Source organism: Mobula hypostoma, chromosome 5 (assembly GCF_963921235.1).
Source record: "Mobula hypostoma chromosome 5, sMobHyp1.1, whole genome shotgun sequence".
NCBI classification, from domain to species: Eukaryota; Metazoa; Chordata; class Chondrichthyes; order Myliobatiformes; family Myliobatidae; genus Mobula; species Mobula hypostoma.
In genome coordinates, this window is record NC_086101.1 from 136,252,521 (window position 1) to 136,269,799 (window position 17,279).

At 38.6% G+C, this 17,279-nt stretch overlaps 1 protein-coding gene across 1 annotated transcript in view; it reads right to left on the bottom strand.

Moving 5' to 3' along the window:
- Positions 1-17,279, bottom strand: part of ecpas (Ecm29 proteasome adaptor and scaffold) — a 151,690-nt gene that overhangs the window by 106,818 nt on the left and 27,593 nt on the right. The window contains exons 5-9 of the mRNA XM_063048986.1: positions 12,182-12,331; positions 8,789-8,942; positions 3,805-3,944; positions 3,055-3,136; positions 493-612 (exon numbers count right to left, since the gene is read on the bottom strand). Coding sequence (XP_062905056.1) covers positions 493-612; positions 3,055-3,136; positions 3,805-3,944; positions 8,789-8,942; positions 12,182-12,331 — 646 coding nt within the window. The remainder of the gene's footprint in view (positions 1-492; positions 613-3,054; positions 3,137-3,804; positions 3,945-8,788; positions 8,943-12,181; positions 12,332-17,279) is intronic.

Consider the following 17,279-nt stretch of genomic DNA (forward strand, 5'->3'; position numbering starts at 1 on the left):
TTTATATTCCAAAGAGGAGGATGATTATTTTTCTCCATGTGAAAGGTCCAGTAGAGCTGCAAAGAGAATGTTGCAGGGCTATTTATGTTTTGATTCACATTTCATGTCAATACTGCAGTCTGGATGACCGAAAGGAAACATGCAATAGCAATAAATGCACATGTTGTATGGTCATGTGAGGGGGGAGGGGATTCTGAGAAATCCTAGATAACCACAGTTAAGAAATGTTATTTTTAATTAGCAATAAAAACGAGCACATATCTAACTATTGGCAGCACTTTACCAATCAACAGATAAAAATGACAATAATAAATAACACAGGAAAATTTTGGATTCAGTTGTATCACATTTCAGCTGAGGCATTGAGTAAGGTGGACTAACAAAGTGCAGAGTTCAATCCTTTATAAGTTGTAAGTTATTTTTTCGAACATAAACTTCCCCGAAAGAAATTTTCTGTTATTTTGAAGAAGCTGAGCACATTAACGTTAGTACCTGTATGCTCGCTGGGAATGTCTCTGCTGCCTGCCTGGACCGCATTAAATGAGGGAGAATCTTCAGTTTTACTCTGGTGCTAACTGGCTCCCGTTTTAGTTCAGGCTTTAAAGCCGCTCCCTGTAAAAGATTAGCATACATTCAGTTGGTAACGGAGACTGGAAAACAAAGCTCAATAAGTGTTATCGGCAATATAGAATGAAATAAGACAGCTCACATTAAAAACAAGACCATTAAAATGGAACAAAGACAAACTGCTGGAGGAACTCAGCAGGTCAGACAGCATCTGTAGAACAGAGAAGCTTGACGTTTCAGGAGGAGATCCTGCATCAGGACTGAGAGTGTTGAGGGGAGACAGCCAGTGTAAAGAAGCCAGTGGGAGAGGTGAGACACAGGCTAGTAGGTAATAGGTGGAACCAGGTGAGGAGTGAGGTGATACGCAGGTGGAGCCAGCTGATGAGAAGCAGAGGTGGAACAATGGAGAGAAGGGAGTGTGTACCAGTCTCTAACCATCCCCCTCCACATCTGCTTCTGCTGTGCTAAAATCAGTTAAAATGTGCTAAGATCAAATATAATTGAAAAAGACAGTGCATTTATCCTTTGAGTCAACTGAGCAGTTGTAAAGACACAGCATCACTCTATTATTTTCAGTGATCCAGTTTTGGAAATAGTTGAAAATACGGGCATAAATATGACTAAGGTGAAAATTACAATTTGAGTCTTTGATACCTACTCATCTCATTTCACTGCTTGCATTAATTATATGCATTTATATAATACAATACTTACAAGTAACAATTTCAGCTCATACAAAGGTGGTTTTCTGGAGGGACAGAATTAAAAATACCAGCCCAGCATGACATTTGTGAAAGACATGAAATTACTACTCCAGGCAATATTCCTATCTGGAATGAGAATGGGTAGATACCAGAGTGCATAATTGTCAAACAGAGTTTAAAGGAAGGAAACTTTGCTGAGTTGCAGAAGCAACTAACCACTGGTAATAGAGTCTGGCTTTAAAAAGGGGCAAGAATTGGATGAGGGAAGCAAAGCTGCATGAGTGTTACTATTAACAATTGAAAATATTGTCGTGCTGGAGAGAGGGTATCTGGCCTGGATAAACTGTAATTAAAACTTGGCAAGCAAAAATGCAATTACACAATAGGTTTGAAGTGAAGACGTTTCAGTTAGTCTTGAAACTCCACTGAGGTGAAGTGAGGGCAAGTTAAAACCACCACTCCTTGATAATGTTGTTAAAAATATAGCAGGAAATTAAAAAAGTGATAGATAGTTGGAGGTTAATACACTTGAAAAAGAAACTGATTACAGAAAGTTCACAGGATAAATGAAAATGTAAATGAGCAAAATCAAAGAGTCAGGATGAGAAAAGACTGATAAAAAGGAGTCCAAAAGTATTCTACAATCTGACAGGTACAAGGGTTGCATGATGAGAGGTGGGCTGAACAAAGGAAAAGTATCCACAAAGGCAAGAGACTTGGATGAGATATACATATAAAAAAAGTCCATTGGTCTTTACCAAAGGATGTAAAAGAAGATGTAATTCAGAATCTGGACTAAAAATAGCGAAGAGGAGATAACAGAAAAGTTAACTGAACTTAACGTGGATAATTACCAGAGGCAGATAGGATGATGCATCCTAAGTTACAGAGGAAGTAAAGGATAAGGTTGCAGAGACCCTGGCCATTATCTTCTAAACACTTATAAATTCCAAGGTAAGGCCAGGAAACTGGAAAACTATGACAAATACATTTAGGGATAAAACAGTAACTGCAGACTGGTCAGTTTAACTCCAGTTTTGGGGATAAAATTAGCTATCACTAGGACAAGTGTGCATTAATTTTAAAAGCTAATGTGGCTTGGCGGAAGGGGAAATGGTTTCTGATTAACTCGACACTTTTAGTTTTTACTGAGGGACAGTGGGGGGGGGGATAGAAAGAATGTGGTTGACATGGTATATAAACACTTCCAAATGGTGTTTTGAAAACTACCATGCAATAGGCTTGTCATCATGTTGGGAGTCCACAGAAATAAGGGACATGGATAAAGTTCCACAAGGGTCTGTGTAAACCACCAATTATTCTAAAGTACATTAACAACTTAGTTTGAGCTGGACAGGGCACAATTTCCCTCCAGATCAGACTTTTTTTTGACATGTAAAAGTATCATTGTTCCATCATCACTAGTTTAAAATGCTGAGACCCCTGACTTAATACCACTTTAGGAGCTTCTTAAAGCTGTAATTCAGGGAGAATGTAAATATTTAAAATGCAATGCAAATATCTAGAATGAAAACATAAGTACTAGTGGTATACACTGATGCTCTCAGTGTTTCCAATCACTAAGGAAATTATAAATGTCAAATTCAAATTCACACTTCATGATTTTGCATGCTACCTGTTTTCAGATTTTCATTTGAACGACTTCTACAGTATGTTACTTAAGACAATTATTGAAAGCACAGAATTTTGAATATTTGGTCAATGATAAATGGTAACCAGGAATTCTGAAGGAAAGGTAAAACAGCTAACAAAACAAACATACCTCTTTTGTTTTCAGTGGTATGTCTCCCAGGTAAATCTTGTAGAGTTTATTGACAATAATCGGATTGTTCCAGTCAATTACTCTGTGAAAGGTTTCAGAACATTAATTTTATGTTGAAAACATTTCTACCAATCTGCATTAAAAAAGTCTTAACCAATTCAAAAATCGACCAACCACAATATTAAGAGAATTCAGATAAAAGTGTCATTGCATGATTAAAAGCACAACCCTTTTCCTTTAAACAAGTTTATGGAAACGCTATTAGGTTTAAAAAAAAGTCACAACAAATAAAAATGAACAATGAAAAAATTGCAATTGCAAACTGGAACTTTTGAGCAATGATTTTTTTTAAAAAATTGTTCTACTCTACCCAAGCATGTTCCTGGGATCTATTGTTCAATGTTCTATGAGGACTTGAGCTGAAATATGACCTAATAAGTGCTAAATTACCATAATAAGTCCATGTTGTATGAAGCAATGGAAAACAATATGGTTTTCCGGAGAATGAGTCCTAAACAGGGTTAGGGTTAATGCAAGCCACTATTTTGCTATTTCTTTTAACTACTTTGTAATAGTGGTGCTGAGAGTCAATTTTCACTTAGAAGACAAGAGACGACTTCTATTTTCTACTATAGCCCATCTAAAATAACATGCATGCTTTTCAGATTGGAAAATTTTCAGTGCAACATTTCCAAAAGGAACTTTCAAGCATGGTAAATCCTTTTACATAATGGAAGCCCCATTCCTTACCTCTGCCAGCTTTTCACCTCCATATCTGCAGCAGTTGCCACGCTGTGCCGAGTATCACTTGATGCTACCACCAAATGAACAACTGCTTCATTTTCTGGTATTTGTTCCGCTTGGATAAATTTCAGAATTCCTAATTTGCACTAGTTTTGGAAATAATTAAAATTAATTAGTAGCTTTCCAGAAATAAAAACAGGAGTAAGGTGAAATTAATCAGTAGCCTATGTGGCAACAGGAAGAGAAACGTAAGCTAATATTTCAGGCTACGAAATGTTAACCCATGTTTTCCTTCTTAAAGGCACTGCCTACTGAATATATTAGTGAATATTATTTTGATTTCAGATTTCTTAAAATCACATTCCTTTGCCTTCACCGAAGTTGTTTTTTTCTTGATTACATCTTCATACAACCACCAAAGGTACTTCGGAGTTATTAGCGCATCAACTGATGATTCACTGAGGGGCTGATAAGCCATGAGATCATAAGACCGATCAGTGTGGTAGAACAGAGAGATTTGGGAATACAGATCATATTTCCATGAAAGTAACATCATAGATAGATAGGTTCACAAAGGAAGTGTTTGGCACGTTGGCTTTCATAAATCAAAGCACTGAGTATAGGAATTGATATGTTATGTTGAAGTTGTATAAAACATTGGTGAGGCCTAATTTGGAGTTTGTGTGTGCCAGCCTATGGTAAAGTTGTCAATAGATTGAAAGAGTGTAGAGAAAATTTATAAGGATATTGCTAGGACATGAGGACTTGAGTTACCGGGAAAGGTTGAATAGGCGGACCTTATTCCATAAAGCATCGAAGAATGCGGGGGAGATTTGAGTATACAAAATTATGGAGTATAGACAAAGCAAATGCAAGCAGGCTTTTTCCACTGAGGCTGGGCGAGACTAAAACTACAGGGCACAGGTTAAGGGAGAAAGGTTAAAAGTTTAAAAGGAACATGAGGGGTAAGTTCTTCACTTAGAGTGGCTAGAGTTCAGAACAAACTGCCAGTGGAAGAGGTGGGTGTGGATTCGATGTCAACAGTTAAGAGACTATTTTACAAGTATATGGATGGGATGGAGGGCTATGGTTCCAGCTGTAGATTAATAGCGGCATGGATTAGATGAGCCGAAGGGCCTGTGTTTATGTGCTGTAGTGTTCTGTGACTATATTTGCTGATAATAATTGGTCCAGATTTATGTACAAGCAAAATTGTTCGACCCTCACCTGTCAATGTGGCACAATCTAGATTGAATTCTTGTACCATTTTAATTTTAGGGAACCTTAATTGTGTTTTTCTTTGTTTTATTTTAAATTTTTATGCCCCTTCAAAATCTTCACTGCAAATTTCAAAAAGTAAGATTATTTGAAATTATTTCAGTTTTAATCATCAACTGTCCAGCCCTACGTTTATGAATTCTTGATGCAAATGTAGCATATAGGATTATGTGAATTGCTCCCTCTCCAGGCTCTATGATCCTTAAGCTATGCAACTGCAGCTTCCACGTCGTCAGCATTTTTGAATCTGGCTGTGGTCTAGGCTCCCCATTTTTATTTTTTTTTATTTTATTTTTTTTTTGAGTTGTTTAACATCTTTCCCCTGAATGCTCAAGGTGGTTCTGCAACTTTTTAATGCTTCTTAATAGTGCTGCCGAAATTTGCATACAATTCATTAACAAGTCATTTCCCCAATGAAAAAATATATATCATTTCACTGACATAATGCAGAAACTTATGTGGGTAGTTTCATACTTACAACATGAACTTTGGAATTTATAACTGAAATATAGAACAAAAGACTGCACGATTTTCAACTGGGTTGGATTTAAAATGTGTGTGCATTTTGGTCTAATAATCCCCTGCCTAGTAACTCTCTTCACTTGAAGTTTTGTTTCCCTTCCAGGATAACTAATTTCCATTAATGTGTCTTCAACAATGTGTGATGTTAAAAAAATTCTAAAAAGGTCACAGATTTCCTGAAACAGATTGCAATCGTTGATAACTCACTCTGCTTTTCTGCCAAATGCAAGATCACTGAAATTATCTGAAACCAAGCTCAATTTAAGGCCAGTAGGGATAATCCTGGTAATTTCAGACCTGTGAGTCAAACATTAACAGCAGGGAATTTACTGGAAAAGTTCCGAGGAAGAGGATTAATCTACATTTGGAAAGGCAGGGATTATTTAAAAATACTCATCGTGACTTTGTTGAGGGGAAGGTCATATTTGACCAATTTGGTTGAATTTTATTAAACACATTGATGAGGGCAATGTCATTGATTGTAGGCTGCGTTTAAGTTAATGACGGAGTCTTCTATGTGAAACTGGTCCAAATGCCCACAGCCTATGGGATCCAAGGGATGTTAGCAAATTGGATCTAAAATTACTTGGGTGAACAGAGGGAGAGGGTGACAATAGTTGTTTTTGTGATTGAAAGCCTGTGACCAGTGGTGTAACACAAGATTCATGCTAGGATCCTCACTGTCCATATCTATATAGATGGTAATGCAGAAGGTAAGGTACGATTAATAAATGTTTAGATTACATCCAACTTGGTGGTATTGTGGTGTTATTGGCAGTGAGAAGAGTAGTCTTAGGCTGCAGGGCAATATTTATCAATTGTTTAGAATGGCAGACCAAAGGCAGATCAAATTTAATTCTGAAAAAATGCATAGTATACACTATAGAAGGACTAATAAGACTAGGATACACATAATGAACAGTTGGCCATGAGGGTATATTGAGGAGCAGAGGGTCATTGTCAGACATACAATAAATAAGGTGGTAAAGGCAGCAAATGTGATTCTTTCCTTCACTGGTCAAGGCAGAGAATGTAAGAGCAGAGAGATTATAGTATACAATATAAAATTGTTTGTTGCAGCTGGAGTACACTATGCAGTTCTGGTTGCCACATTATAGGAAAGATATAATTGCATTGGAGCAGTTGAAGACAGTGTGTGTTTAGTTATGAGGCAGGACCTGAAAAAGCTGAATTTGTTTTCTTTGGTGCAAAAGAAGCTTGCGGGGGTGGGGGGGGGCTGATAAAATTATGAGGGGCAGAGATATGGTAGTTATAGGCAAGCTTTCAGCTAAGAAAATGAGTGTAAATCTAATGGGTGCAGTTTTAAGCTAAGGTATAAGAGACTTAAACAGGATCCAAGGAAGAGTATTTTCACCCAGAGTGTGACTGGAAACTGGAGCACACTGCTTGATACAATGGATACAAGTACTCTCACAACATTTACGAAGTATCCAGATGAACACTTAAATTGCAAAGGAACAGAAAGCCAAAGGTCAAGAGCTACTTTAAAGGACAGGGTAGACTGAAGTACATATGTTTGAGCTACATAACCCTTTATCTGAAGGTTGCAATGGTTATAAATACAAACAGCAATGACTGAAAGTTGATTTGAGGCTGGACAAGGCACCCACCTCTATCACAACTGTAGTAGAGTCCACCAATGGGCATTTAGCATCAAGTGATAAGCTTCCCATATACCAAAAAGACAAGGGCAGACTAAAATATTTGTAAACTAAGACACTGCAAGATTTATGGTTACAGTTCTTTCAAATGCTGCAATTTGTACCCACAGTTATTTATTTTTGCAGAACTCCAAAAACAATATAAGCGTGAGCAATTCTATGGGGCTAATCCTATTGACATCAATGGACCTGGGGTTGAGAGGGTAAACAGCTTCCTGGTCCTCAGCATCCACATCACCGAGGACCTCACGTGGTCTGTACACACTAGCTGTGTGCTGAAAAAGGCACGACAGTGCCTCTTTCACCTCAGATAGCTGAGGAAGTTTGGTATGGGTCCCCAAACCCTAAGAACTTTCTACAGGGGCACAATTGAGAGCATCCAGACTGGCTGCATCACTGCCTGGTATGGAAACTGTACCTCCCCTTAACTGCAGGACTCTGCAGAGAGTAGTGTGGACAGCCCAGCGCATCTGTAGTTGTGAACTTCCCATGATTCAGGACATTTACAAGGGCAGGTGTGTAAAAAGGGCCCGTAGGATCACTGGGGACCCAAGTTATCCCAACCACAATCTAATCTAGCTGCTACCATCCAGGAAGTGGTACCACAGCATAAAAGCCAGGACCAACAGGCTCTGGGACAGCTTCTTCCACCAGGCCATCAGAGTGATGAACTCACATTATATTACATTGACTATCCTATTTATTATAAATTATTAAATTATTATGACTGCACATGGCACATTTAGATGGAGACATAACAAAGATTTTTACTCCTCATGTATGTGAAGGATGTAAGAAATAAAGTCAATTCAAGTCGATGATTAAACATGAAAAAACGAAATGGAAAGACAAACAGTTTATGGAATTAATTTAAACAGTCAAATCTTCTCCCCCACCCCAAACAGAAAACATCTCAACACTTTATAAGAATGGTTTGCCTGAGCTAGTTGCCAATCTCTACTCATCTGACACTTTTTATTTAGGGTTGGTCTCCATTAATGTCACATACAGGCTTTGAAAGCAACTTTCTTGTTAACATTTCATGTTCGAGCTCTGTGATACATGAAGGAAGCTTGCTCTTGTTCCAGAAGACTGGTGGGATGGCAAGGTTGTGCACAGGGTAGTGAGGTGGTGGTGCAAGAAAGAATGCTTAAAAGCCAGTTTAACTGCACTAATGTATTTTCATAAATCAATCAATAGTGTCTTATCTGAAGAAAGGTAAACCCTCCCAGTAAAAACCAACTACACAATTAGAAGTGCCACATTATTTTCTTTTAGGTAGATAAGGAATATTACAGCAAGGAAAGAAAATTATTTTCTAGTTTAATATCAATAATGACCAACTGTAAAACCTGTAGAAACATGCAAACCAACAGAGTGGGTTATGATATTGTAGTCCTATAGCTGTAGATAAGTGTGGATAAATTTAGATACAACAGCCTAGAAAGAGGGAGTACATTACATTACAAAAGACTGCTTGAGGTAATCTATTCATACAAATCCTTTACCTGTTCCAATTGTTCAGCTGTCCAGGGGTTATCACCAACAACACGTTTAGCTGCATATGAACTCATGCCTGGCGGTGGCTGAGCAAGTCCAACACCACTGACCCCTTGCTGTGGACCTTGACTTGGCCGACTCTGGGGCTCACTCAACACAAACCTAAAGTAAAAACCATTTGTCGGATGCAATAAAACTACTTTTGGTGACTTGTGCAGGCAGATTTTTTTTAAGAAGCAAGTGGGTGAAGAGTTTAGATTCAATAAACTACTATTACCTTACAAGATACAAGAGAATTTATTGGTAGGTATTAAAATAAATATAAATTCATTCCAAGACATCTTGATTTTCCCAGAACTTCTGCCTTACATCCATAACTCAGTGATCAATGCTATTGGAAGGGTAAGAAAACTAAAAGCATAAACAGAAATATTTCTGTTTGATTGCTTTAAGGATTTTCCTCAAATTCTGGCTTCTATCAAAATGAACTGATAGTGCAACAACCCTCGTGATGACCACGGAAGCACTCAATACAACAAAATGACAAATGTCAGGAGACCACTTCACGAATGTGTTCATCTCATGACCTTTCAGGCCACAGTATCCATTTAGTGCACCGGGCTGCCCTCATACTGGACACAGAGGCACCATTTGAGACTGACCAGAAAGGCCAGAATTCATAAGATAAAGAGCTAATTTTGAGGTTTTTGGAGACTCCAGAGTAATTTCCAAACCTGAACAGAACATACGCAAAGTACATTCTCCTTATATGTCTGCACAGGTAAACGTGCTACATTGTGGAGTACTGGGCTGCCCACAATTTTTTAACTGATTTGTTAGGACAACAATGGAGAAGATTGCTGCAATGTCACAAAAGGCTTCCATGGCTAAGGCATTTTTAAATTAGAAGAGTAAAAGGATCACAAGGTTGGCCCTCAAGATTCAGCAACAATCTGAGGCAAAGAGTTAAAGCTTTAAGTCCTATCCAGACAGTGGAGCCCAAGAATCTACATCAATGGGGGATTGCAATGTAGCCAGCTTGTAGATGTAAAAATGAGGAGCTGTCTGCTTTTTCCAGCTAAAAGATCCCAACCATACATTATTCTGAAAAGCAAGACATTTATCCCTTCTTTCCTAGCTAATATTTATTTTTTCCCATCAGCATACCTGAAAAGATCTGGTCAATCACTTGTTCTTTTTGAGTTTTTATTAACAATTCAAATACCTTCAGCATGTGCTAACAGTGAAGACTTACACACCAGCTCTGCTCATCAGGTTGCTTTATCAAGAATACTAATTGCTTTAATTTTAGAGGAAGAAGTACATTAAAGTGCACAGGATTTCTCATGGACTTGACAGATTGTAATACATCCCCCATTCAGTACTTAGCTTCTCTATGCCTTCTTAGTGATCACTAAAATTAATAATGTGTGAAACAGTTCCCTGCTACAGTCATCTCTGGGTCATTATCAATATGTTAATAATCATTCTAAAATCTTCATTCATCAAGATAGAATGTGATAGAATGGCTCTCAATATTTTACTCAGTGTTATCACAAAGGAGCTGTAAAATAAACATGAGATTACTGAGATTAACTGAGATTGATAAAGAGGCTTCACTACTCTGGTTCCGTAATAAAACCAACTCTTGTGAAACAAAACTGATTTATTAGGAAATAACTGAAGGAGCAGGAAGATTTAACATGGATTTTGGGAAATTATGAACAACAAATCATTTGTCATTTTTAGAGAAAACTAGGAGAAAAGAAATAGGAAAGTAATAAATGTGGTGTATTTGGTCATTCAGAAGTTTCTTCTTTGGGTCTAGTGCAAAACATTTTTAAACAAGATTAGAGCAGATGGTCAGCTATCTGACCATCTAACTTGTCCATAGCTGACCGAAGTACCCAACTGTGTTAGAACCATTTGCCTGCATTTGACCTACATCCCTCTAAACCCTTCCTATTCATGCCCTCGCCCAAATGGCTTTCAAATGTTTACATTGGACTTGCCTCTTCTGCATACTCTGGCAAGTTATTCTAAATATCCACCACCCTGTGTGTGATGAACTTGCTCACTAAGTCCCTTTAAATTGTTCCCATGTCACCTTAAATCTATGCCCAAACAACAGGAATTCTGCAGATGCTGGAAATTCAAGCAACATACATCAAAGTTGCTGGTGAACGCAGCAGGCCAAGCAGCATCTATAGGAAGAGGTGCAGTCGACGTTTCAGGCCGAGACCCTTCGTCAGGTCCTGACGAAGGGTCTCGGCCTGAAACGTCGACTGCACCTCTTCCTATAGATGCTGTTTGGCCTGCTGCGTTCACCAGCAACTTTGATGTATGTTGCTTAAATCTATGCCCTCTAGCTTTGGTCTTCCCTAGCATGGAAAAAGACTGACTATCCACCTTATCTAAGCCCCTCATTATTTTATAAGTCACTACAGTTATAAATCAATTCAGTCTCCTACACTCCAGGAAAAGCAGTCCCTCCTTACAACTTAATCCCTCTAGTCCTGGCAACATCCTTGTAAATACTCTTTGTCTTAATCACATCCTTCCTGTAGTACTGCACACAACACTTTAATTGTCTCATACTGCTGTAATATTATGTTCCAACTCTTGGGTTTTCTTCACCACCTTGTCTAATTGTGTCACCTCTTACATGGAACTATATACTTGCATGCCTAGATATCTCTGTTCCATAACACTCCTCAGGGCTCTGCCATTCACTGCATGTTATACTCTGATTTTATTTCCCAAAATGCGTCAATTCACACTTCTCCAAGTTAAATTCCACTTACTATTCTTTTTCCAATATTCCCAATTAATCTAAATCCTGTTGTAATCCAAGATAATTTTCTGCACCAACTTTGGTGTCATCTGTAACCTGGTTGACTCGATTACCCTGTGACTTAACCTCTTGGACCTGCCTACCTTGCTAAAATGGCATTAGAGGCCATATATGAGCGTGCACTAAGAAATGGTTATCGGACCCAAAACAGAATTCGGAAGAAACTGGACAATTTTCAGATTGGGAGGCTGTGATCTGGGGGAATGCCCAAAAAACCTGTGCTGTAGTCCCAGTTACAACCTGTATAATGATGTGGATGAGACAACCAAGCACTAAATTTCCAGGTTTACTGATAATATAAAGATGATATCAATCATTTTAGATAGAGATGAAACTTCTTCACCCAGAGCATAACAAATACTCAGAATGTTTTACTCTGAATGGATGTGGAGGTTCAGGTATTCATAGATATTTTTTGATATCAAGGGATATGAGATTAGTACAGGAAAGTAACACAGAAGGAAAAGATCATCAATGGTTTTATAAAATAGAGAAACAGATACAAGGGGACTAAATAAACTATTTCTGTTTGTTTTTTTTTACATACCCATAAGGCATCAATAACACATCCAACATGAAGTCTAATAACTGCTGAACAATTTCTGGTTTCTCTCCCAAGTTGAAAACAGATGCTCCTTTGGTTTTTTCAGCTGGATATTTCACATGATATAATGTTGGAATCAGCAATTGCATTAGGCTGGAAGAGAAAACAAAGATTCTCAGCTGATAAACAAACATGTAATTAACTCATAAATGTTACATTTCAAATCATAGAAAATGGAAACAAATGTACACTGTAACATTTTAAAATCATTTGGTAAACTTCACAGGAATTTGGAACTGCTCAGTTCCACTGCTGTGCCACCGATGTAAAGAGGGGTATGAGTTCTCCTAAAATCAATAACCATTTCCTTTGCCTAGCTGACATTGAGGAAGAGGCTATTTGCCTGGCACCAGACCTCAAGCTCTCAGCCTCTGTAGGCTGTCTCTTCATTGATGGCGATGAGCCCCGTCAGTATTGTGTCATCAGCAAACTTGACAATGTACTTTCTTGGGTGTTTGGTTGTACAGTCATGCACGAGCAGAGTATACAGCAATGATCTCAACACAGTCCTACCCACGTTGTGGATAATGGGAGGGAAGAGTGTCTTTCCTGACTATCTGAGAACTGTTGGGTAGGAAATCAAACACTAGTTGCAGAGTAGTGTATTCAGAACGAGGAGTTGGAGTTTGTTTACCAAGGTTTGTGCGACAATAGTGTTCACTGCTAAACTGAAATCCAGGAAGAGCATGCTTACGTAAGTGTCCTTGTTTCCTTAGCGTGTCCTAGCCAGCTGCATGACAGATGCTACTGCATCTGTCGTAAAGCAGTTCTGTTGGTAAGTAACACACATCAAAGTTGCTGGTGAACGCAGCAGGCCAAGCAGCATCTATAGGAAGAGGCGCAGTCGACGTTTCAGGCCGAGACCCTTCGTCAGGACTAACTGAAGGAAGAGTGTGTTGCTTGAATTTCCAGCATCTGCAGAATTCCTGTTGTTTCTGTTGGTAAGTATATTGTTAAGTGTCCACTGTGGCGGTAATGGAGCTTTAGATGTGCGCCATTACCAGCTGTTCATAGAGCTTCATAATTGGTGTCAGTAGTAGTCGGTTAGTTCTGGAGGTGTGGAGTTCTTCGGTACAGGGGTGATGGTGGCTGATTTGAAGCATGTGGGGACAGCAGCCTGGATGTGTGAAGTGTTGAAGATGTCCGTGAAGATGTTAGTGAGCTGATGTGCACACTCCCTGAACATTCAACCTGGGACGTCACCTGGCCAGGCAGCCTTATGAGGATCGACTCTTTGCAGAGTTCTTCTCATGTCTGCTGCTGTTACAAACAACGGCTGCTCACCTGAAAAATTTGCTGCTTAAGGACACCTAATAGTATGGTCAAGGGTGCTGACCACCCTGCCTATTTCATTTTCTCTCTTCTACCTTCTAGGAGAAAATAACGGCGCTTAAAAGCTCAGATTACCAGACTTAAGGACAGCTTCTTCCCCACTGCTATTTGAACTGATCAATTCTTTCACATTTCCTTCCTGGTGGCACTGCCACGTTTTTGGACTATTAACTTACCTCTCTAGGTTAACTCTGTTATTGTCACTTCAGCATTTTATTTTGCACTACTATCTTTCTACCATTCTGTTTTATGCTCGTCACTGCATTAATTGTATTTATTATTACTATGTTTACTGTTTACTGTGAGCTTAGTGCAAATAGACAACTTCATTGCACCTTGGTGTATATGACAATACAATACTCTAAACTTAATATCGTGAGGAATTTATCTACATTCCTGCAAATTCTTAAACTAATATTCCATGACAAAAGAATCACAATTGAGAAGAGATGACTTGCTGATGTATGAAATGCTAATATATATGCAAGAAATTTAGTAGCTTTGGTAAAATTAGGAATAGGCATAGGCCACCTGTCCCCTCGTCTGTTCTGCTGTTTGACTGAATTGTAACCTCAACTCTGCATCCTATGATAATTTGTTGCTCCCTTACCTTTCAAAAATGAATCTGCCTGCTTTAATATTATTCAAAGCCTTCCATCACGCTTCATGCAAGAAAATTCCTAAGACTTATGAGCCTCAGGGCAGATGTCTTGCAGATTATGAATGGATAATTATGGACAAAATAGTTCCATTTGTGGAAGAGTCCAATGCAAGGGATTTTGTAAGATTGCTATTAATAAATCCAATAGGGAAATAACAGAAAAATACTTTATTCATGAACTCATTTGAATGTCAACTTGTTAGCATGGGAAGTTGTTGAGGCACATATCTTTATGCATTCAAAAGGACACTTGGTAGATAGATGAAAAGAAAGTAAAAGAAAGACATGCCAAGAGATGGAAAACAAGGCAATTAAATGGAAGGAAGCTGGAAAATGCAAATGCCATCACACACTAATTGGTTCAAATGACCTGTTTCTAATTTTATATAGATCTACCTAATTCTACAGCTTACCAAACATATATGGATATTTCCACCTTGAGGTGTATAGGAATTCAATACTTGGAAATACTAAGTCTATTGACATTTAATTGTTTACAAAATATTTAGTAGCTAAAGCTGCATGTCGTTCCTTTTCACGCTTGTGGCGCATTGGGTAGCATTATTGCGGTTTCTATAGCTTTTGACTGTTTTTTTATGAGGCTGAGTTGCTTGCTTGATGCCTAACCCAGCATGGATGGAAAGCAGGTAAGGAGCCAGCCGGATTCGCCTCAAAGTCTAGTGTTGATGCTATTACATCACCAGCCTGCTAGCTGGGATACGCGGGAAAATAATATCCCAGAAAGAAACTGGAGACAATAAACTAAAAGATTAGAAATGAGTGAATATTGTTCATTGCATAATCCATCAGTATTTGTTGGATAATGCCTTTCACATATATGAAGTACCGAAATATTTAAAATTTGATCAATTTAAGAAGTGTATATAGCAATGTAGGTCTACGTAGCTACAATTTTGAACCTCAGTGAAAATTTTTTTTTGTTGTTCATTGAGAGGACTTTTGAATCTAAATTAAATTTTATTTCTATCTGTAACCAAACACTACAAAAGAGCTCGGCGTCTTTCAGACTTCTCGATGGGGCTTCTATCATCACGAGCACTTGCTTGTGGGAGAGGTGGTGCAAAGTTTAAAAGAGCTCGGGACCTATCGAGGCTTTTCGGAGGGCTTCAATCACAGCAGTCTATTCAGCACTTGGCAAAGGCCAATAAATAAAGTGAGCTGTATGTGGAGCAACCATAGTGTGAGTGGTCAAGCTTTGGTTCAAGAGGCTTATGTGAGAAAAGGCGAAGGTTATAAGTTTCTAGAAAATGTTTTGCTTTCTTCGTCCATTAGTACATAGCTATTGCAGTGAGAATGGGTCCAGATTTAGTAATATATACTTCGTGTGAACTGTGGGAACTCAGAGACCTCCAGTCTCCCTGATAACTTCTTCTGCATGAGGTGAATTGTGGTGCACCCCGTTAGAGACTGCGTTTGAGTCAGTGAACTGGACAATATTTAGGGACTCATCTTTGAACCTGGATGAATACACCACAGTTGTCACCAACTTCATTAAGACCTACGTGGATGAGCGTGTGCCTTCAAGAACATATTGGACATACCCAAACCAAAAGCTACGGATGAACCAAAAGATGCATGGTCTGCTGAGGGCTAGTTCTGTTGCATTTAAGACTATTGATCCAGAACTATACAAGTTGTCTAGGTACATCCTACAGAAGGCTATCAGATGCACACCATCTCTGTCAGGGTTTGTAGGCCAATACTTCCTACAAGGTGAAACCCAGCATCATGAATGGCCGTGATGCGTCTCTCCCAGATGAGCTCCAAGTCTTTTATGCACACTTTGAGTGGAGAATGAAATTACACATGTACAAATCCCTGCAGATTTGATGACCCTGCGATCTCCGTCTTGGAGGCCGACATCAAAGCATATTTAAAGAGCATATTCTTCAAAAATGCTTTGATGTCGAAGCCCTGATAGTGTACCTGGTAGAATATTGAAAATCTGTGCCAACCAAGAGTATTCAAGTACATCTTCAATCTCTCACAGCTCCAGTTGGAGATTTCCACCTGTTTCAAAAGGGTGAGAATCATACCAGTGCCCGAGAAGAAAAGGGGGAGCTGCCTCAATGACCATCGCCAAATTGCACTCGCATCGACTGTGATGAAGCACTTTGAAAGGTTCATATGGCCAGAATCAACTCCTGTCTAAGCAAGGACCTGGACCCACTGCAATTTGCTTATCGCCACAGTAAGTATACAGTAGACACAATCTCACTAGCTCTCCACTTGATCTTGGATCACCTGGGCAATACTTCAGATTGGAGGATTGTGAGTAGTGGTGTCCCACAAGGATCTGTTCTGGGACCCCTACTTTTCGTGATTTTTATTAACGACCTGGATAACCTGGATGTGGGGGTAGAAGGGTGGGTTGGCAAGTTTGCAGATGACACAAAGGTTGGTGGTGTTATAGATAGTGTAGAGGATTGTTGAAGATTGCAGAGAGACATTGATAAGGTGCAGAGGTGGGCTGAGAAGTGGCAGATGGAGTTCAACCCGGAGAAGTGTGAGGTGGTACACTTTGTTTCTTTTTTTTTTCTTTTTAATAAGTATACCAAAAGGTAAGCCATATAAACATTAATACAATGTTAAAATATAATAAAATTACAGAAGGTATCAATACCGAAAAAAAATACTACAAACAATGTAATTTAAACATAAGAAACCAAGATAACATAATAGTATACTAAATTTTATATATATATCGATAGAAAAAAAGAAAAAAAAACCCCAAAAAAAACCCACCGTGCAACTAACTAAAGCAAAGCAAAGCAATGGGCTAACTTGAAACCAAACAGAGTTAAACTTAAAATCACGTCCTCAATCCTGACCTCCATTAAAAACAGTGAAAAAAAGACAAGAAGGGTATATATTACATTAAATGAAAATATCGAATAAAAGATCCCCAAATCTGTTCAAATTTAAATGAAGAATCATAAAGGTTACTTCTAATTTTCTCCAGATTCAAACATAATATCGTCTGGGAGAACCAAAAAAAGGTAGTTGGAGCATTAAGCTCTTTCCAAT